The 21,969-nt window shown below is 44.1% G+C and overlaps 1 protein-coding gene across 1 annotated transcript in view; it reads left to right on the forward strand.

The window, feature by feature from the left end:
* LOC139551013 (calsyntenin-2-like) overlaps positions 1 to 21,969 on the forward strand; it is a 292,767-nt gene that overhangs the window by 234,184 nt on the left and 36,614 nt on the right. The window contains exons 7-8 of the mRNA XM_071362344.1: positions 1,134 to 1,391; positions 2,817 to 2,938. Of these exons, the coding sequence (XP_071218445.1) occupies positions 1,134 to 1,391; positions 2,817 to 2,938 (380 nt within the window). The remainder of the gene's footprint in view (positions 1 to 1,133; positions 1,392 to 2,816; positions 2,939 to 21,969) is intronic.

The following is a 21,969-nucleotide window of genomic DNA, read 5'->3' on the forward strand; positions in this document are numbered from 1 at the left end:
AAATGTGAACTGTCTCCGATTTTCTATATATTTCTTTCTTGGATTTATTTTCCTGTTGTGAAATACTGAAGTGTGATATGGTTGGTTTAAAAAATGTATATGCAGCAATAACAGTTTATTGTTCGACTCGAGCCTAAGTCTTTATGTGGTTGAGCAATGGCTACACATGCATACTTGATATGCTCATTTGGATGCAGAAGTCTTTCCCTACCTCTTTAGTATGCAAAGTTTGCAAGCCAGGAGCTTTTCCAAAGCTCCATAATCGTTATCTAATATGCAATAAAACAAATTGTAATAGCAACATTGATTTCTGTGAGAGTACAAATATCGGTACACATAAATAGAGAACGCACAGAGATTGCTCAAGAGGGCCACCATATTCTTTTTTAGAGCCACTTTAAAGATAATTGAATTTGGTCAACAACATCCCAACAAAAAAAAGGTAAAAAAATCAGGACTTACTTTATTTCCTAAGCAGAGATTGGTTGGAAGTGTGATGTATTCATAGCTTTCATGGTCAGACATGGGCTGGTCAATACAGAAATAATATGAATAGAAGGCAGGGGTCACGGATTTGACAAGGCCTTCTGAAAACTGTGCAGAGTGAGAGTATGAGACTGAATCTCATCAACTTCTCTCTCCTCCTGATCACAGTGAAAGTCCTGACACAGTTTAAAGAGGTCTGGGCGTGGATTTATGCGTCCCTATCGATTGACGAGCTTGAATGTTGCATAGTTTTAAAGAGCTGGCCTGTTTCTTCAAAGGGGTGGGAGGGGTGTGGATTTTGGGGACAGAAACATACAGGGTCATTCATCGCTCATTAGATTCATACTGTCAACTCTTGTGTGACATGGAGAGGGTGATGCTGTGGTGAGAATAGACAGATGTCAAATACCTTTCCCAACGAAGACTGTTCTGCAACAGTTCAGCATCTTATCTCCCGTACTGTTACATTCTACGCCCACATAATTATCCCCATGACGACACCCTGCATGAACATCGTGGGATTAGAGGTTTTTAGATAACGTCCAACTCAAACGTTACAAGTATCAGTCTCCTTTTAACCTTTGTGCCACTTTTCGTGTGTCAAAATGTCACCCACTGACTGTTCTCATCTTTAATTGGTCCTCCAGGTGCGGCGTCCGGCAGCACGGACCTCCTCCCCGCCCCCAGCGCTTCCACCAATTGGACGGTCTCGCTGCTGACAGACAGTGGGCGGGATAGCGACCTCATATTCCGCTTCGACGGGCGGCAGGCCTCCAACGTGCCGGAGCGGGTGGTTCCACAGAACCTGACTGACCATTTCACCATCGCCACGTGGATGAAGCATGGGCCCAGCCCCGGTCTGAGAGCTGAGAAGGAGACCTTGCTCTGCAACTCTGACAAGACCGGTGAGACCAGGAAGGGGTTCATTTGTGGGATTTGATCCATCCTAGTTCATTGTTAATGTCACGGCCGTCGTAAGGAGGAGACCAAGGCGCAGCGTGGTATGCGTACATTCTTCTTTATTACTAGAAAGAACACTGAACAAAACTAACAAAATAACAAAACGAACCGTGAAGCTATACAAAATGAGTGCTGACAGGCAACTACACATAGACAAGAACCCACAAATACCCAAGGGAAAATGACAACCTAAATATGATCCCCAATCAGAGACAACGATAAACAGCTGCCTCTGATTGGGAACCAATTCAGGCCACCATAAACCTACATATGCCTAGACTTACAAACACCCCTAGACATACAAAAACCCTAGACAATACAAAACAAGCATACCCACCCTCGTCACACCCTGACCTAACCAAAATAATAAAGAAAACATAGATAACTAAGGTCAGGGTGTGACAGTTAATCAAAGCATGATTTTATGGTGGTGAGGTGGTGGAACTATTGCCCAAATTGAGGCTATTTATCTTCTGTCACAAGATTTTAAGAGAGAATCAAAGCAATAGCCACTATTCCAGCTACTATTTATTGTTCAATGTAAGGTGTAAGAAAGGAGCTTCCAATGTGAAGACAGTTGGCGCCCAACGTGGAACATAGGAACATTTTTGTGCCCAATCTGGAGTGGAGGTGGCGTAGTCGCGTAAATGCAGAGGTTGTTTTGTCATCTGTCGACCACTTCTAGTTTCAGAGTCAGACTAAGTGGAGCTGTGAAGGTGTGACTGGAGACAGGCGGCCTGACAGGCTCTTATTGATTCCATCGAGCGAAAAGGAGAGTCCATCAATATGCACGGCCAAAACAGCCCTGTGTGGAACCACAGCGGCTCCAAGGAAAAGCACAGAGGGGGGTGGGGGGGGGGGGGTTATGATGAAAAGTGCCACCATGAGAGAAAAGCTGTGAAGTCACACACCTCATTAGCGTCCCACAGGGCCTTTCACAATGTCACAATGGCACACGGAGCATGTGACATTTATTGAGCTGCCTCGTGAAGTGGCAGGGTTTAATTCAAAGTGACACACGTCAATAGCATTTACAGGACATTTTGCACCAACCTTTGTCCATAATGACAGATATAATTTCAGATACCACTTTAGCAGAGCATTTGTATAACACCATTTATTTTCCCTCTTAACTGTGGAAAATAGCTTTTATGGTTGGATAAGGTATAATATCTATATAATATCGTGAAATATTTATTTTATTTTATGCAGTGTACCGTCTAGAATGTCTATGTTTTTCTGTGAATGAGAATAGAGGATATCTCTATTCTGTTATGGCTAGAAAAGGAAGTTAACATAACTCAAACGTTTATGAATGTTATAAGCCTGTAATTGGCAGTTTCCTGTAACATACCCATATCCTTCTACAGAGATGAACCGGCACCACTACTCCCTGTACGTCCACAACTGCCGTCTGGTTTTCCTGCTCAGGAGAGACTTCACCCAGGTTGACACCTTCCGCCCTGCAGAGTTCCACTGGAAACTGGAGCAGGTGAGCTGACCTACGACCTCTGACTTTTGACCCAGGAGAACAGGAGAACCTCCACTGTTCCATTGTCTATACTAGCATACTACTTAGAATTAGGGCCGGCGCCAGAACGAACCGGTTGGAGGGGTATTTGAATTTCATAGGGGGCAGGTTTTTTTCCACTGGACCTCCTATGTGGATATATTGAACACTTTAATTCGTTTATATATATTGTTACTATGAAACAGAAAGCATTGGTGTTGGAACCATCAAGACGCACGGTCAGCAAGATGCATGGTCAAATGGTGACAACATGTGTGCTTGATAATAGTGAAAATCATCGCAAAAGAAATAATGGCATAATGAATAGAAGTGTTGATATGCCAGCAGACAAAAAGTCCATTATCAGTTGGAGCAGTTGGAACATAGCTTAAACAACGAAAGCTGTTGAGTGCGTTGCCTATTTTGTTTCTTGCTTGAGATGTATGGCCTACTCTCTCAGTGAGGACATTTTGTGCAGATACTAGCCCGTGGAATTCTCACCAGCTTGTTCTATTCCAAACGGTGCCGTCCTGTCTCACCGTTTCATTTGGTGGTGGCCGGGGCACCTGCTCACTGCTCACAGTTCTGTCTTTTTTGCACTTAGGCCTCGGAGGTGTAGGTTCGGGTTGAGGCTCAGAATCAGAGGAATACTCATCGGCGATGTCATCATGTTTCATTTCTTCCCCACCATCTGAGTCGTTTTCATTCAGATTTTGTAGCAACACGAAAGCAGCATCCATTCGTCTTGGTCTTCTTGCCATTGTAAATGATGCACGCTCTCACTGTGTACTACAAGAGTAGACTGATAACAGAGTACATCATATTTTGACATTAGAATTAGAATCAATCAATGCAGTAGAATGGCCCGCCCTGTTCTTGATTCGCAATTGGTGATTACATAATTATGCATCATTCGTTTCCACTTGCTCATCAACTCATCCATTCTCCCTCATCATACTTTATTTAATCTGTTATTGTATGTGTGAAATTAGTTTCGGTATAGTTTAGGTTCACTTTCGAGGCAATTATCAGGGTGTTTATGAACTGGGCACGGCATCTATCGTCAACTATCGGGAGGAGGGGAGCAGGCCCTGCTGTCGAGAGAAGGAAGGGCAACGGGGAAAGCCATATAAAAAAATGACCTGCCCTCCTATAAGCTAAACAAGCTAAACACCTTCTTCGCCCGCTTTGAGGATAACACAGTGCAACCGACGCGGCCCGACCTGCCGGCCCAGATGGCATCCCTAGCCGCGTCTTCAGAGTATGCGCAGACCAGCTGGCTGGTATGTTTATGGACATGTTCAATCTCTCCCTATCCCATTCTGCTGTCCCCACATGCATCAAGATGGCCACCATTGTTCCTATACCCAAGAAAGCAAAGGTAACTGAACTAAATGACCCCGTAGCACTCACTTCTGTCATCATGGAGTGCTTTGAGAGACTAGTCAAGGATCATATCACCTCCACCTTACCTGTCACCCTAGACCCACTTCAATTTGCTTACCGCCCCAATAGATCAACAGACGATGCAATCGCCATCGCACTGCATACTGCCCTATCCCATCTGGACAAGAGGAATACCTATGTAAGAATGCTGTTGATTGACTATAGCTCAGCATTCAACACCATAGTACCCTCCAAGCTCATCATTAAGCTTGAGGCCCTGGGTCTGAACTTCACCCTGTGCACCTGGGTCATTGACTTCCTGACGGGCCGCCCCCAGGTGGTGAAGGTCAGTGACAAACTGAAATGGTCCACCCACACAGACAGTGTGATGAAGAAAGCAACAACGCCTCTTCAACCTCAGGAGGCTGAAGAAATTTGGCTTGGCACCTAAAACCCTCACAAACTTTTACAGATGCACAATTGAGATGGGCTTTCCCAAATTTTATGGGCTTTCCTCTGACACCGCCTATTATATAGGTCCTGGATGGCAGGAAGTTTGGCTCCAGTAATGTACTGGGCCATACGCACTACCCTATGTAGCGCCTTACGGTCAGATGCCGAGCAGTTGCCATACCAGGTGGTGATGCAACCGGTCAGGATGGTCTCGATGATGCAGCTGTAGAACCTTTTGAGGATCTGGGGACCAATGCCAAATCTTTTCAGTCTCCTGAGGGTGGAAAAGGTTTTGTCTTTCCCTCTTCACGACTGTCTTGGTATGTTTGGATTATGATAGTTCGTTGGTGATGTGGACACCAAGGAACTTGTAACTCTCGGCCCGCTCCACTACAGCCCCGTTGATGTTAATGGGGGTCTGTTCAGCCCGCCTTTTCCAGTAGTCCACGATCATCTCCTTTGTCTTGCTCACACTGAGGGAGAGGTTGTTGTCCTGGCACCACACTGCCAGTTGTCTGACCTCCTCCCTATAGGCCTCCCTATAGGCCATGACTGCGTGTTTGGCCACGCAGTCATGGGTTAACAGGGAGTACAGGAGGGGACTAAGTACACACCCCTGAGGGGCGCCCGTGTTAAGGATCAGCGTGGCAGATGTGTTGTTGCCTACTCTTACCACCTGGGGGGCGTTCCGTCAGGAAGTCCAGGATCCAGTTCCAGAGTGAGGTGTTTAGTCCCAGGATCCTTAGCTTTTTGATGAGCTTTGATGGCACTATGGTGTTGAACGCTGAGCTGTAGTCAATGAACAGCATTCTCACATAGGTGTTCCTTTAGTCCAGGTGTGAAAGGGCAGTGTGGAGTGCGATTGAGATTGCATCATCTGTGGATCTGTTGTGGCGGTATGCGAATTGGAGTGGGTCTAGGGTGTCCGGGACGATGCTGTTGATGTGAGCCATGACCAGCCTTTCAAAGCACATAGCTACCGATGTGAGTGTTACGGGGCGGTAATCATTTAGGCAGTGAGTGCTACGGGGCGGTAATCATTTAGGCAGGTTACCTTCGCTTCCTTGGCCACAGGGACTATGATGGTCTGCTTGAAACATGTAGGTATTACAGACTCGGTCAGGGAGAGGTTGAAAATGTCAGTAAAGTCACTTGACAGTTTTTCCGCGCATGCTTTGAGTACACGTCCTGGTAATCCGTCTGGCTCTGGTGCTCTCGTGTATGCTTCAGTGTTGCTTGCCTCGAAGCGAGCATAAAAGGCATTTAGCTCATCTGGTAGGCTCTTGTCACTGGGCAGCTCGCGTCTGGGTTTCCCTTTGTAGTCCGTAATAGTTTTTAAGCCCTGCCATATCCGACGAGCTTCAGAGACGGTGTAGTAGGATTCAATCTTAATCCTGTATTGCCGCTTTGCTTGGGTAGGCGTGACGGTTAGTCTGAGGGCATAACGGGATTTCTTATTAGTGTCCGGATTAGTATCCCGCTCCTTGAAAGCGGCAGCTTGGGCCTTTAGCTCGATGTGGATGTTGCCTGTAATCCATTGCTTCTGGTTGGGATATGTACGTACGGTCGCTGTGGGGACGACGTCATCGATGCACTTATTGATGAAGCAGATGACTGAGGTGGTGTACTCCTCAATGCCATTGGATGAATCCCGGGACATATTCCAGTCTGTGCTAGCAAAACAGTTCTGTAGTGTAACATCCACGTCATCTGACCACTTCCGTATTGAGCGAGTCACTGGTACTTCCTGCTTTCGTTTTTGCTTGTAAGCAGGAATCAGGAGGATATAATTATGGCCAGATTTGCCAAATGGAGTGCGGAGGAGAGCTTTGTATGCATCTCTGTGTGTGGAGTAAAGGTGGTCTAGGAATTTTTTCCTCTGGTTGCACATGTGACATGCTGGTAAAAATTTGGTAAAACTGATTTAAGTTTGCCTGCATTAAAGTCCCCGGCCACTAGGAGCGCCTTTTCTTGGTGAGCATTTTCTTCTTTGCTTATGGCCTTATAGAGTTGGTTGAGAGCGGTCTTAGTGCCAGCTTTGTTCTGTGGTGGTAAATAGACGGCTACGAATAATACAGAGAGAACTCTCTCGGTAGATAGTGTGGTCTACAGCTTATCTAAATGTACTCTACCTCAGTCAAACAATACCTTGAGAATGATTTAATATTAGACATTGCTCACCAGCTTATTGACAATTAGACACACAACCCCACCCCTCATCTTACCAGACGTAGCTTCTCTGTCCTGCCGGTGCATGGAAAATCCCGCCAGCTCTATATTATCCGTATCATCGTTCAGCCACGTCTCGGTGAAACATAAGATATTACAGTTTTTAATGTCCCGTTAGTAGGATAATCTTAATCGTAGGTCATCAATTTTATTTTCCAATGACTGTACGTTAGCAAGAAGAACAGATGGCAGTGGGAGTTTACTTGCTTGCCTACGGATTCTCAGAAGGCAGCCCAATCTGCGTCCTCTTTTCCTGCGTCTTTTCTTCAAGCAAATCACAGGGATCTGGGCCTGTTCCAGGGAAAGCAGTAGTTTCTTCCAGTCCGGGGTGAGTAATCGCTGTTCTGATGTCCAGAAGTTATTTTCGGTCATAAGAGACGGTAGCAGCAACATTATGTACAAAACAAGTTAAAAAAATAAGTTACACAAAAAGCAAAAATACTAACAAAATAGCACAATTGGTTGGGAGAATGTAAAACGTCAGCCATGTTCTTCGGCGCCACTGCCTGTTCACCCCGCTATCATCCAGAAGATGAGGTCAGTAAAGGTGGATCAAAGCAGGGACCGAGAGACTGAAAAACAGCTTTTATCTCAAGGCCATCAGATTGTTAAATAGCCATCACTAGCACATTAGAGGCTGCTGCCTATGTACATTTCTACTGTTATTCTACTGTATGTTAGTTTATGCCGCTCTGACATTGCTTGTCCATATATTTATATTTTCTTAATTCCATCATTTTTCTTAGATTTGTGTGTATTGGGTATATGTTGTGAAATTGATAGATATTATTTGTTAGATATTACTGCACTGTCAGAGCTAGAAACACAAGCATTTCTCTACACCCGCAATAACATCTGCTAAATACGTGTATGTGACCAATACAATTTGATTTTATTTGACTACCAGTTCTGTATGTGATATTAAGATTCTAACAACGCCAGTGTGCATTATAGACTTATTTAGGAAAAGTCAAGGACGGAGGGGGGCTTGACTTTAAAAATGGCAGAGTAATAAATGTTTTTCATTCATGAGTAGTCCAAATGACTGCTTTAGGGGTTCTATTGTGGGATTTATAGTAACAACTTTGAGCATGTATTAGACTACCTTTTAATGTGACATGAACACAACCAGTCATGATGTTTTCATCTGATTGCAAAACAAATCACTTTAAAAAGTAGGTTATCTTCGCACGTTAGTCGAAAATAGCATCCGGTCGACCGAAACAGCGCCCTTCTGTCATACAATATGTAGCCCCACATATCTGATGCGGTCTGGCAAAAAAGAGAATGTCATACTCTTTTAGTCCAGACAGCATGAGCTACATTGGCTACACGTACTGAGACAGTGATGTTTCGCTTGCTCGGATGCTTTATCTGACAATGATGGGTCTTTCTGTCGGCGCGCGTCTCGGTTAAATAAATTATCAATAGGCCTCCCGAGTGGCACAATGGTCTAAAGCACTGCATCGCCGTGCTGAGGCACCACTACAGCCTGGGGTTCGATCCCATAACCAGGAGTCCCATAGGGCGGTACATAAATTACCCAGAGTTCTCTGGCTTGGTGGTGCCAAGGTGGTGGTGGTCTGGACGCCTGCAAGCTGCCTTCGGTCGTTAGTCGAACAGTGTTTCCTCCGACACAATGGTGTGGCTGGCTTCTGAGTTAAGCCAGCATTATGTTATGAAGCAGCGCGGCCTGGCGGGTCATATTTCAGAGGACGCATGTCTCGACCTTCGCGAGCCCATTGCGGAGTTGCAGCGATGAGACAAGATTGCAACTACAAATTTGGGAGAAAATTGTGTAAAATTACCCCAAAAATTTGTATTTATTGAAATAGTTATATTTATTATAATGATCAATATTTTTTTATTTTTTTGGGACAGGCAAGGAGGTACAAGTAGGGCGGGCCAGGCCCTCTAAGGCCCACCCATAACGTTGGCTCTTCTTAGACTATATGCCTTTTATTATGGTACAGGGCTAGGGGAAGAAATGTGTATTTTTGTTAAACAGTCAATATGTTACCCATTAGACAATGCTGCTTTCTTGCTAATTTAACTTAAGATTTGAAAGTGAGCAGCTATTATTTTGCTGCTTGGGCAGTGTTGTGTTGCTAAATGACTATTCCAGTCATGTCTGTCTCACTGAGTTTTTCCTCAGGTAGACAAACAGCAGTAGAGCACTAGCTTTTCTTTGAGAGCCATCTCTCATTGTTTGTATGTACTGTGTTATAATATCGCCTCTTATCTCCTGCAGTTGTTAGCTCTCTCGCTCTCTGTGTGTGTGTGTGTGTGTCAGATGGGGCTTGGTTCGGGGTGTTTTTCTCCAGGTGATGGACTATGATTACTGCTGCAGTAAGAGGTCATTGCAGTGGCTCTTCATATCTCGTCATCCTGATTACCTGCGTCCCACTACCTCCACTCCTCTCCCCACAGCAGGAGATAAGAGGATAGGAGATACCACACACACGGACAAACACACACACACACACACACACACACACACACACACACACACACACACACACACACACACACACACACACACACACACACACACACACACACACACACACACACACACACACACCCTGGATATTCTATCCAGAGTAATGGCTCACCTAGTCTTTCTTCTGCGTTTATGTTTCAGAAAGTCATTGAACTAAATTACTGTGAAAGCCATTATTTCAGTACAACACAGCCTATCTGTGTGAAAATGTCAATATGACAGATAACTAACAGAGTCTTTGATATAGAAAACTAGGTGTAATTTTCTTCAAAATGAATATACTGTAAATGAATAAAGAACAATTATTTGGCCGTGCTTTGTTGCTGAGGAACCTAAGGTAGGATAATTTACTTGTGTACTTTGGTCAGCCATGATAAAAATGTGTCAGGCAAAATTATTGTAGTGGTAGTTTTTGTTCATTTATTCATTGTGTCCTTTTTTGTCTCTGAAGCACAGAGGTGTACTCTCTCAAAACATAGGTTGCATCCCAATATTCTCTCATTCCTTCTGAAGTGTCCACTCGTTCACTACTCCCCCAACATATCAAAATATTGGAATTGTTTAGACATGGGCTAGAGAGAGTTTCCATATACCATTCATTTCCTTTCAAATCCATGAAGGTAAGTGAACAAGTGCATATATTGGGACGCAACCATAACCTTCAACTACTTTGTATAGACCATATACTAGTGTATTTAAAATGTGTAAGAACGTAAACTCTTTACTCCATGACTATACAATTACAGAACAATGAAATGACTAATTTCACAACATGGTCATACAGTATTGTCCTTATGTCCTTAATTACAGTGTTACTGCACAGGTATAAAACCATCTGAAGCAAACAAATAGCTTACTAGAATATCAGGCTGGTCTAAAATCAAGTTCTGTAGAATGTCCACTATGTGGTATTAACAGATCAAGTCTTCACCTAACATAAGCTACTGTTAGGATGATTCAAGGTAAGCCAATGGAATATCTTGTATCGGTATCGCTCCACCTCCACTCTCCGACTCCCTAATTGTGTAGATATGTATCTCTTCTAATCTTATAGCTGTGGGACCTGCTGTACAATAATGTATGTGCATACAGAAACGATTAAGAAAAACACTGTAATTAAGTCAAGGTCTCTGGAGTTACTGCGCACTAGGTAGATTATGATTGTGGAAGGTGTGTGGAAGGTGTGTGGGATGTGTGCGTGTGCGCGTGTGCGTGTGCGTGTGCGTGTGCGTGTGTGTGTGTGTGTGTGTGTGTGTGTGTGTGTGTGTGTGTGTGTCTGCCTGTGGGTCTGTGTGTAGTTTTCCGAGGTTGTTCAAGAAACTGAACATCCCACTATCAGTTCTCTATGCAGCACTGTGTCTATGATGGCTAGGCGCAATTGAATTGTTTGCTATAGGTTAAAGGAGGGCAATTTTTCTCCAACCCAATGCTCTTTTCTCCTGTGAGGCTGCTATAACTAAGACAAGGGCATCCAGGTGGAAGACTCAGCTGCTTTGGTAAACAACCTTTAAGTCAACACAAAGACTCCACAAAACATCTGCCAGGCAAACGGGAGACAGGAGACAAACTGAGGGATCATGGGGAGAAGGCTACATGCTACATCACTATGCTAACTTTATCTTAAACTAATTAAATATTTCTGTTTAGGATGATAGTAAATTAAGATTTACTACAATTACATATATTTCTTACTACTTTAACCACGGAGAGACTTTAAAAATGCTCATTAACACAATTTAACCAGGTGCTCTAGACTAGAGCTTCCATAGGGACTGTGCAGCAGGCTGAATGTTTGATGTCCCTAGTATTACACTCCAAACAACTCAACTATGGGACTAAAACATGTTAAAAATAACTCCCATGGAAGATATATATCCTGTCGGCCATTTTGGAGAGAAGAAAGGGAATTGAGACTTCCCATGGTGACACAGCACTATACTGTGTACCACATGATCAAGGGCCCCATATTCTGTTTACTGTCGGCAAAAAGAAAGACAGAGATATCATAGGAAAACATACACACTTACATGGCAGGCACAGAGAGAATAAAAAGTGTTGGATCGCATAGCTAAAACGCACAAGCCTAGAAAGTAGTTTTTTATCCTCTTATGTTTGTTGTGTAGTAAATCTTTCCGTTTTTATTTTCATTGATTTATTCGTTTTTTCCTGTGAAGCACATTGTGTTGCATTCCATGTCTGAAATAAAGCTCGATTTGATAGTGTTGAAGTGTTGAAAGTTGGCGCTTTAAGTTCTGAACATCTAAAACCAGGAGCTAATATCATCCAAATCCCTCTTTTAACAGGTTAACCCCTTAAGCTGACAGTCCCCAAAACTGGGCACTAGAATGACTTTACTTTAGTAATGTTTACATTACTTATTTTATTGATTTAGTAAGTCAGAAGACAGCAATCCAGACCTTCCTAGGACCATGTAAACACCCTCTGTCGAATAAACTTGTATTTGCCACCCTCTGGTGGTTGGCTGCATCATTACATCGATTTATGTCACTTCACTGCAATGTTACGTTTTTTTTGTTTTTTTTAAATCACCTTTATTTAACCAGACAGGCCAGTTGAGAACAAGTTCTCATTTACAACTGCGACCTGGCCAAGATAAAGCAAAGCAGTGCGACACAAACAACACAGTTACACATGGAATAAACAAACGTACAGTCAATAACACAATAGAAAAGTCTATATACAGTGTGTGCAAATGAAGTAAGATTAGGGAGGTAAGGCAATAAATAGGCCATAGTGGCGAAATAATTACAATTTAGCATTAAACACTGGAGTGATAGATGTGCAGAAGATGAATGTGCACGTAGAGATACTGGGGTGCAAAGGAGCAAAAAATAATAATAATACTATGGGGATGAGGTAGTTGGGTGGGCTATTCACAGATGGGCTATGTACAGGTGCAATGATCTGTAAGCTGCTCTGACAGCTGATGCTTAAAGTTAGTGAGGGAGATATAAGTCTCCAGCTTCAGTGATTTTTGAAATTTGTTCCAGTCATTGGCAGCAGAGAACTGGAAGGAAAGGCGACCAAAGGAGGAATTGGCTTTGGGGGTGACCAGTGAAATATACCTGCTGGAGCGCACGCTACGGGTGGGTGCTGCTATGGTGACCAGTGAGCTGAGATAAGGCGGGGCTTTACCTAGCAAAGACTTATAGACGACCTGGAGCCAGTGGGTTTGGCAACGAAAATGAAGCGAGGGCCAGCCAACGAGAGCATACAGGTCACAGTGGTGGGTAGTATATGGGGCTTTGGTGACAAAACGGATGGCACTGTGATAGACTTCATCCAATTTGCTGAGTAGAGTGTTGGAGGCTATTTTGTCAATTACATCGCTGAAGTCATGGATCGGTAGGATAGTTTGACCGTGGCAGCTTTCCAATCTTTGGGGATTTTAGACGATACGAAAGAGAGGTTGAACAGGCTAGTAATAGGGGTTGCAACAATTGCGGCGGATCATTTTAGAAAGAGAGGGTCCAGATTGTCTAGCCCAGCTGATTTGTAGGGTCCAGATTTTTGCAGCTCTTTCAGAACATCAGCTATCTGGATTTGGGTGAAGGAGAAATGGGGGAGGCTTGGGCAAGTTGCTGTGCGGAGTGCAGAGCTGTTGACCGGGGTAGGGGTAGCCAGGTGGAAAGCATGGCCAGCCGTAGAAAAATGCTTATTGAAATTCTTGATTAGCGTGGATTTATCGGTGGTGACAGTGTTTCCTAGCCTCAGTGCAGTGGGCAGCTGGGATGAGGTGCTATTATTCTCCATGTTCTTTACAGTGTTCCAGAACTTTTTGGAGTTTGTGCTACAGGATGCAAATTTCTGTTTGAAATAGCTAGCCTTTGCTTTCCTAACTACCTGTGTATATTGGTTCCTAACTTCCCTGAAAAGTTGCATATCGTGGGGGCTATTCGATGCTAATGCAGTACGCCACAGGATGTTTTTGTGCTGGTCAAGGGCAGTCAGGTCTGGAGTGAACCAGGGGCTATATCTGTTCTTAGTTCAACATTTTTTGAACGTCAAAGGGCAGTCCTTAGAAAAACATTTATGCAACTCGATTGATTCACGGCACAGACGTGGCATAGCAATCGCTGGACAAGCTGTTTAAATGGCCCAAATGTTGACTTAGACATTTGCAAATTTAACATCACTAATGTCTTGATATGTTTGGTAAAGTAATAAAGAAGGTGAAATATTTTCAGTAGATGTTCCTAAAACAAATTATAACTATATATGGACATATTATAAAGTATGAAAATGATTATTCAGTCACAATTTACCATAGACATTTCCCCACAGGGATTTTTATTTATTTTTATTTTAGTAAAACTTTTTACCCCTTTTTCTTCCCAATTTCGTGGTATCCAATTGGTAGTTACAGTCTTGTCTCATCGCTGCAACTCCCATACAGACTCGGAAGAGGTGATGATCGAGAGCCATGCGTCCTCCGAAACACAACCCAACCAAGCCGCACTGCTTCTTCACACAATGCCCACTTAACCTGGAAGCCAGCTGCACCAATGTGTCAAAAGAAACACTGTGCACCTGGTGACCATGTCAGAGTGCACTGTGCCTGGCCCGCCACAGGAGTCGCTAGTGCGCGATGGGACAAGGACATTCTTGCCGGCCAAACCCTCCCCTAACCCTGACGACGCTGGGCCAATTGTGCGTCGCCCCTGGTCTCGGCCGGCTGCGACAGAGCCTGGACTCGAACCCAGAAACTCTAGTGGCACAGCTAGCATTGAGATGCAGTGCCTTAGACCACTGCGCTACTCGGGAGGCTCCCCACAGAGATTTTACTGGATGAATGGCTACTTCAGGTTCTCATCTCATCTATCGACTGGTATATGACTTCAATACAATATCGATGTGAGTGATTAATTTGCGTGACAGCAAAACAAGCTATCACAGACTGACTGGAATAAGTTCCGGGATTCCTCCGATGGCATTGAGGAGTACACCGCATCAGTCATTGGCTTCATCAAAAAGTGCATCGATGACTTCATCCTCCCACAGTGACTGTACGTACATACCCCAACCAGAAGCCATGGATTACAGGCAGCATCCGCACTGAGCTTAAGGCTAGAGCTGCCGCTGTCAAGGAGCGGGACTCTAACCCAGAAGCTTATAAGAAATCCCGCTATGCCCTCCGACGAACCATCAAACAGGCAAAGCATCAATACAGGACTAAGATCAAATCGTATTACACTGGCTCTGACACTCGTCGGATGTGGCAGGGCTTGCAAACCATTACAGACTACAAGGGGAAGCACAACAGAGAGCTTCCCAGTGACTCGAACCTACCAGACGAGCTAAACTACTTCTATGCTCGCTTCGAAGCAAATAACACTGAAACATGCATGAGAGCACCAGCTGTTCCAGAGACTGTGTGATCATGCTCTCCGCAGCCGATGTGAGTAAGACCTCTAAACAGGTCAATATTCACAAGGCCACAGGGCCAGACAGATTACAGGACATGTACTGTGAGCATGCGCTGACCAACTGTCAAGTGTCTTCACTGACATTTTCAACCTCTCCCTGTCGGAGTCTGTAATACCAACATGTTTTAAGCAGACGACCATAGTCCCTGTGCCCAAGAACACTAAGATAAACTGCCTAAACGACTACAGCACTCACATCTTTAGCCAGAATCCCCAGATCCACTCCAATTTGCATACCGCCCCAATAGATCCACAGATGATGCAATCTCTATTGCACTCCACACTGCCCTTTCCCACCTGGACTAAAGGAACACCTATGTGAAAATGCTATTAATTTACTACAGCTCAGCGTTCAACACCATAGTGCCCTCCAAGTTCATCAATAAGCTAAGGACCCTGGGACTAAACACCTCCCTCTGCAACTGGATCCTGGACTTCCTGACGGGCCGCCACCAGGTGGCAAGGGTAGGTAACAACACATCCGCCTCGCTGATCCTCAACACAGGGGCCCCTCAGGGGTGCGTGCTCAGTCCCCTCCTGTACTCCCTGTTCACTCATGACTGCACTGCCAGGCACGACTCCAACGCCATCATTAAATTTGCCAATGACACAAGAGTGGTAGGCCTGATCACCGACAATGACGAGACAGCCTATAGGGAGGAGGTCAGAGACCTGGCCATGTGGTGCCAGGACAACAACCTCTCCCTCAATGTGATCTAGACAAAGGAGATGATTGTGGACGACAGGAAAAAGAGGACCGATCACAACCACATTCTCATCGATGGGGCTGCAGTGGAGCAGGTTGAGAGCTTCAAGTTCCTTGGTGTCCAAATCACCAACGAACTAACATGACCCGAGCACACCAAGACAGCCATGAAGAGGGCACGACAAAACCTATTCCCCCTCAGGTGACTGAAAAGATTTGACATGGGTCCTCAGATCTTTAAAAGGTTCTACAGCTGCACCATCAAGAGCATCCTGACTGGTTGTATCACTGCCTGGTATGGCAACTGCTCGGCCTGCGACCGCAAGGCACTACAGATCGGTAGTGCGAACGGCAAGCTTCCTGCCATCCAGGACCTCTATACCAGGCGGTGTCAGAGGAAGACCCTAAAAATTGTCAAAGACTCCAGTCACCCTAGTCATAGACTGTTCTCTCTGCTAACTCACGGCAGGCGGTACCAGAGCACCAAGTCTAGGTCCAAGAGGCTTCTAAACAGCTTCTACCCCCAAGCCATAAGACTCCTAAACATCTAGTCAAATGGCTACCCAGACTATTTGCAGTGCCCCCCTCCCCCCTTACACCACTGCTACTCTCTGTTGTCATCTCTCTGTTGTCATCTATGCATAGGTAATAGGTAGGTAATGTACATACTACCTCAACTACCCTCACATTGACTCTGTATCGGTACCCCCCTGTATATTGTCTCGCTATTGTTATTTTACTGCTGCTCTTTAATTACTTGTTACTTTTATCTCTTATTCTTATCCGCATTTTTTTTTTTTTTAAACGGCATTGTTGGTTAGGGGCTCGTAAGTAATCATTTCAAGGTAAGGTCTACCTGCGCATGTGACTAATAAAATTTGATTGGATTTGATTTGATAATACAGTACAATTGTAATGCAGTGCTGTATTGCAGTCTAATGTGTATAAGTCATGTTCACAATTCACACAGAGCCATAACTTTGAATGTGACTGTGATGCAGACTATTGTATAAGGGCAGCGCAGACTACTGAATCAGTGCAGACCATTGTATAAGTGTCAAGGCCATGTCTATGACAGACTGACAGCAGGCCAGTGTTCCACAAAGTGACAGGCTGTACTTACTGGTTGAAGGGTAGCTGCTGCAGTGTGTTAGATGCCACAATGACTGTGTGTGCGTGTGTGTGTGTGTGTGTGTGTGTGTGTGTGTGTGTGTGTGTGTGTGTGTGTGTGTGTGTGTGTGTGTGTGTGTGTGTGTGTGTGTGTGTGTGTGTGTGTGTGTGTGTGTGCGTGCACAGGCGCATGCATGCGTGTGTACGGGTGTGTGTTTGTGAGCGTGGTTGTGAGCCAATCAGCCCAGTCAGCTCCCATTAGGTCAAAGGCATTGATCCAGTAAAATGAGAGTTCAGTTTGTGTGTGTGTGTGTGTGTGTGTGTGTGTGTGTGTGTGTGTGTGTGTGTGTGTGTGTGTGTGTGTGTGTGTGTGTGTGTGTGTGTGTGTGTGTGTGTGTGTGTGTAACACCCTTTTACTGTTGAGTAGACATTAAAGAAGAGGAGAGAAAAGCCTCTTTAGGTAGATAATAAGGTAGCAACAGCACTCCATATTGTTAAAAGTTTATTTGTAATTATTTTTAATCGATTCTAATAAATGCAACAGTTGGACAGTGAATGAAGACACTCCAAACGTTTTGCATTTTTTAAATCAGATATTGACGGAATTATAGCACATGAAAGATAGTACTGGCGTGGACAAATAATGGAATTCAGGCATTTTGGTTGGAATTCAGGCATTCAATTTATTGTAACATTTCACTTTTTTTCTTATAATGCACTCATATATATACTGTACATTGTGTTATTATATCAGGTATATTTTAAATACTTTGTGATAAAATAAAGAAATGTGCCCTCATTTGCATATATACCCTTGGGGATTTTGCACACATGAATAAATTCATATAAAGGGGAGTACCAGGGCTGCAACCACCAACAGCTCTGTTTCTAGGCCTACCTGTGCCCACCTGCGCTGTCTAGACAGCCTCATTAATGATTCAATGTTGTTTGATGTCACATTTTCTTGCGTAATTCAACAAGTGTGTCAAGAGAAGGATACCCGTGCGATTTAAAATCAACATGCTTGGCTCTAGATTACACTAACCTGTACATACTTTACATTGTGCGTGGGATCAGACATAATATCCTTATAATCCGAGTGTTCCTTTCCGGAAGTTGCTACCATTTCAGCGCATCTAATTTGTAAACATTTAAACTGTATTAAATCATATATATTTTTGAAATTCCACAAAAAATGAACAACTTCCTTCCCTTTCTTGTGATGTCCCTATCGAGTGTGTCAGATCCCTGATGAAGCGTTCTTGTAGATGCAAAGGAAAGCCAATGTATTCCATTGAGGCCATTTCAGCCATTACCGGACTGGTCATTACAAACATGTCTGCCTGTCGTTACGTTAACGGGGCACAAGCAAGAGTGGGAAAGAATCGCCAGAGTAAAATGAAAGCAATTAATCCAGCGAGATCCAAGTGACATGAGGATTTTGCACCCCTCAGACACAGGAAATAGATGCCTGAAAAGACAGATCCTCAGGGGGGCGGGGCAAGCACGCATAATAAGGCACATAATAAGGCGAGAGAGGGAGGGAGAGATGGAGGCATGGAAGAGGAGTAAAGCTATTGTGATGACTTTTTAGGTAGATAATAAGGATATACAGTATATAGAAAGAGAGAGAGAGACAAAGAAAGAAAGAATGTCAAAGCTGAATCCTGCCCTCCATGTTCCATCAGCACCCTGAAAGGACACTAGATGGCTTCTGCTGCAACTCCATTTAGCACTATTGATTTTGCAATCTTCCCCCATTAGTTTCTCAGAGCGAGAGAGGGAGAGGGAGAGAGCTAAAGGAAGAAAGAGTGCTTCTATGCCTGTGTCGATGGAATAGAGTGAGGGCGTTCAAGACCTGACAAGCATACACGCAAACACACGAGTGGCAGTACATACACACACACACACACACACACAAACTTATCTCTTTCTCTCCCTCCCTCCCTCCCATTAATGGACTTAGCGATTGATCACTGCCATCTAAGCGTCTATTATTCAATACACACTCCACTCCACAGGGCTAGCGGCAGCCTGTCCTTTAGTCCTTACTGAACAGAAACTAACACGCTGCCCACAAAGCCACAAAGACCCAGCTAAAACCAAACCCCTTAAACCCACTTTTCATGTGGGGACATCTTTTATCCCAGCCCTATTTGAATGGTTATGAGGCCCTATCAACACTGTATCAACACTGCCCAATAAGATCAAGAATAAGAGCCTTGGCGGGGTGACATTGATTTAAACCCATACAAATAAGGTATTATGTATTCTCAGCAGTCGCCCCATCGACAGAGGGAGGAAATCTATAAAAAACTAGGAGCTGTGTGCCGATATTAATCTCATAGAGTCCTGAGATGCCGCACAAGGTCGATGGCCAAATATTTGTTTGCGTTGGAAGGACAACACATCAATCGGCGTCCCGAAGGAATGGTGCGTACATTTGACTATACCCGATCATCTCAGGACACATCAGTGAAAGGGGGGTCATGATTGTTCCTGTGTCTCCTGATCCGACCAATCACATCGGGCAATGCTGAGAGGCTCTCTTGGCGCCATTTATTGTTGATCGCAGGCAAGGGCGGCAGTAGTCAGCGCTTGTCGATACAACATTCATTGTGTACTTATCTGCTTACAATTACCAGGCTGGTTTCCTCCGCACACCCACCCTGTTTAGAGGCTGCATTGTTTTGGATGAGATTGATTGGGCTCGGTGCTCTGTGTTTGGCGTAGATAGAGAATGGATCGAAGGGAATCGGTTCCACTCAATGTGTGATTTAGAGCCTATCTGGACAAGGCTGCCTAATTGAATTGATTCCTGGTAGCACACTGAGCCATTTGTAAGCCACGGGACACTTAGAAGTGTGGCGCTCTATCGCGGCGAGCCAGGGGGAAGAGTTGGAAAGGTCGAAAAAACACTCACACAAAATGGTGTGAACATTGCAATTGAGCAATGCTTTATATGTCCAGTGTCGTTTCTACTGTCTATTTGCTATATTTCTACTCTAGTTTTGCTGACTCGCAAGAGAGCAATTCATGAGTAACATGAAACTGTATATTATCTTTATCTATGTCTTTTGTCAGACCCTTTCATGCAAATACGGATGATTTCTGTATTTATTTATAAAAATATATAAATATTTAACCTTTATTTAACTAGGCAAGTCAGTTAAGAACAAATTCTTATTTACAATGACGGCCTACACCGGCCAAACCCGGGCCAATTGTGCTCCGCTCAATGGGACTCCCAATTACGGCTAGTTGTGGATTCGAACCAGGCTGTCTGTAGTGACACCTCTAGCACTGAGATGCAGTGCCTTAGACCACTGCGCCACTCAGGAGCCCCATTTTGAAAGTTACATGTTTTGAAAATGTGATTGCTGACACGCAGAACATTTTGGGACTATGTCAACAATGGACTAATGAAACAAATACCAAATTATAGTTTTTGGGTGGAGTTTTCCTTTAAGGTTCTAGAGAGCACCTTTTTTTTCTAAGAGTGTACAGTACACATAACAAAACCTACAACAGAGTTTAGTTCCCACTCAATAGGGCCAGCCAAACTTTTTGAAGTTTCTGTTTCTTCAAAGCCATGGAATAAGGTGTATTTGATGTCACCTTCTCCAAGCTCGCTGACAAGTACATCCAACAAAATGAGAGTATAGAAAAGAGAAAAACCTCTCAGCTCTCTGTCTTCAGCTGGCAGACATATTGACTCTCTCTCTACCTCCTTCTCTTCCTCCCTCTCTTCCTCCTTCTCTTCCTCCCTCTCTTCTCAGTGATAAAGGCCCATTCCTGATGCACCTAAAGGGCTGCTTAAAGCTGTGAAATAATCATGAATACTAAATTATTCAGACCGACTACAGCTCTATCTCTACATTAACAGGACAAATTCCATTCATCTGTCAATGAGAGGGAGAGGAGAGAGAGAGAGGGAGATGGAAAGAGAAGGGGAGAGAGAGGGAAGGAAGGAAGGATGAGGCAGATAGAGTTAGAGAGGGGAGGAGAGTGGGAGAGAGAAAAGGAGAGAGTGTGTGTGAGAGAGAAAATAAGAGAGCTTTCATTTCAAAGGTTCCAACAAAAACAATTGTATCAAAGAGCCTCTAAAATCAATCAGATGATCAGTTTGTCAGTAATTAGTAGTGTTTGGAGTGGGGCGATTATTTCTTTGGGTGGATATCTTAGCTCTCACCAACCAAAATCTTACTTCTGGAATAATGGGTGCTCGTGAGCCAAAAAGGATCCCCAAAATGGACCTCATTTGGGCAAAAAGTGTCTGGTCCACAAGTTTACAAGTCCGCCAACTATGAGCTAAGTATATTCTTTACCTGGGACTTTCTCTGAAAATAAACTCCTACCTGTATATCAAAAGTACAGTACATGTCATATTTTCCAGTCAGCTCTTTTATTAACCGAGACATGCATCTTTACAGTTCCTCCCTCCACCTACAGTGTTTCGTGCTACCATGGTTCCGTAGTGTATTGAGAAACATCATTCAGTACGTCTGCACAGCCTAGAACTGAATCACCTTTGTGCCATTGCTCTGCTTTGTAATGAGCTGGCATTAATAATGCAGGGGTACAACAGTGGGTCGCGTCCGGGGAGGGGAGGGAAGGAACACCCCTATAGTACAGTCTCTCTGCCACACACAGCCTCTTACACAGTTAGACAGAGACCAGGAACACAGCACAGGATTGTGTGAAAAGTGTGTATGTCAGTTAGTTTGCTGGTGGTTATCTGGTCCTCTGGAGCTATGTTGGTAGAGCATGGAGCTTGCAATGCCAGGATAGTGGATTCGATTCCTGAGAACATTCGTATGCAGACATGACTGTAAGTCGTTTTCGGGAAAAGGCGTCTGCTGAATGACATGTATTATATTATCCGTCTGTCTTTCAGTTAGCGATTAGAGAACACAAAGACTAGAGAATTAGAGAATACAAAGACAAAACACAGGTCAGTAGTATCTCTGACAATTGAGATGCACAAACTATGGCATAAGGGAACGATGAGCGAATAAGAGGCAATCTGTCATCTCGAGTAAGACATTAATGAGCGAGCTAAGACGGACGTAGTCAACATTACAACATTTATGCAGCAGCATATAAGACATTTTTGGACTTACCTTGTTGTGCTGTGCTCACTTGAACAGGAAGGTGGCGCTGCGGTCCTTTTTTGTGG

Source organism: Salvelinus alpinus, chromosome 23, assembly GCF_045679555.1.
Source record: "Salvelinus alpinus chromosome 23, SLU_Salpinus.1, whole genome shotgun sequence".
Classification (NCBI taxonomy): domain Eukaryota; kingdom Metazoa; phylum Chordata; class Actinopteri; order Salmoniformes; family Salmonidae; genus Salvelinus; species Salvelinus alpinus.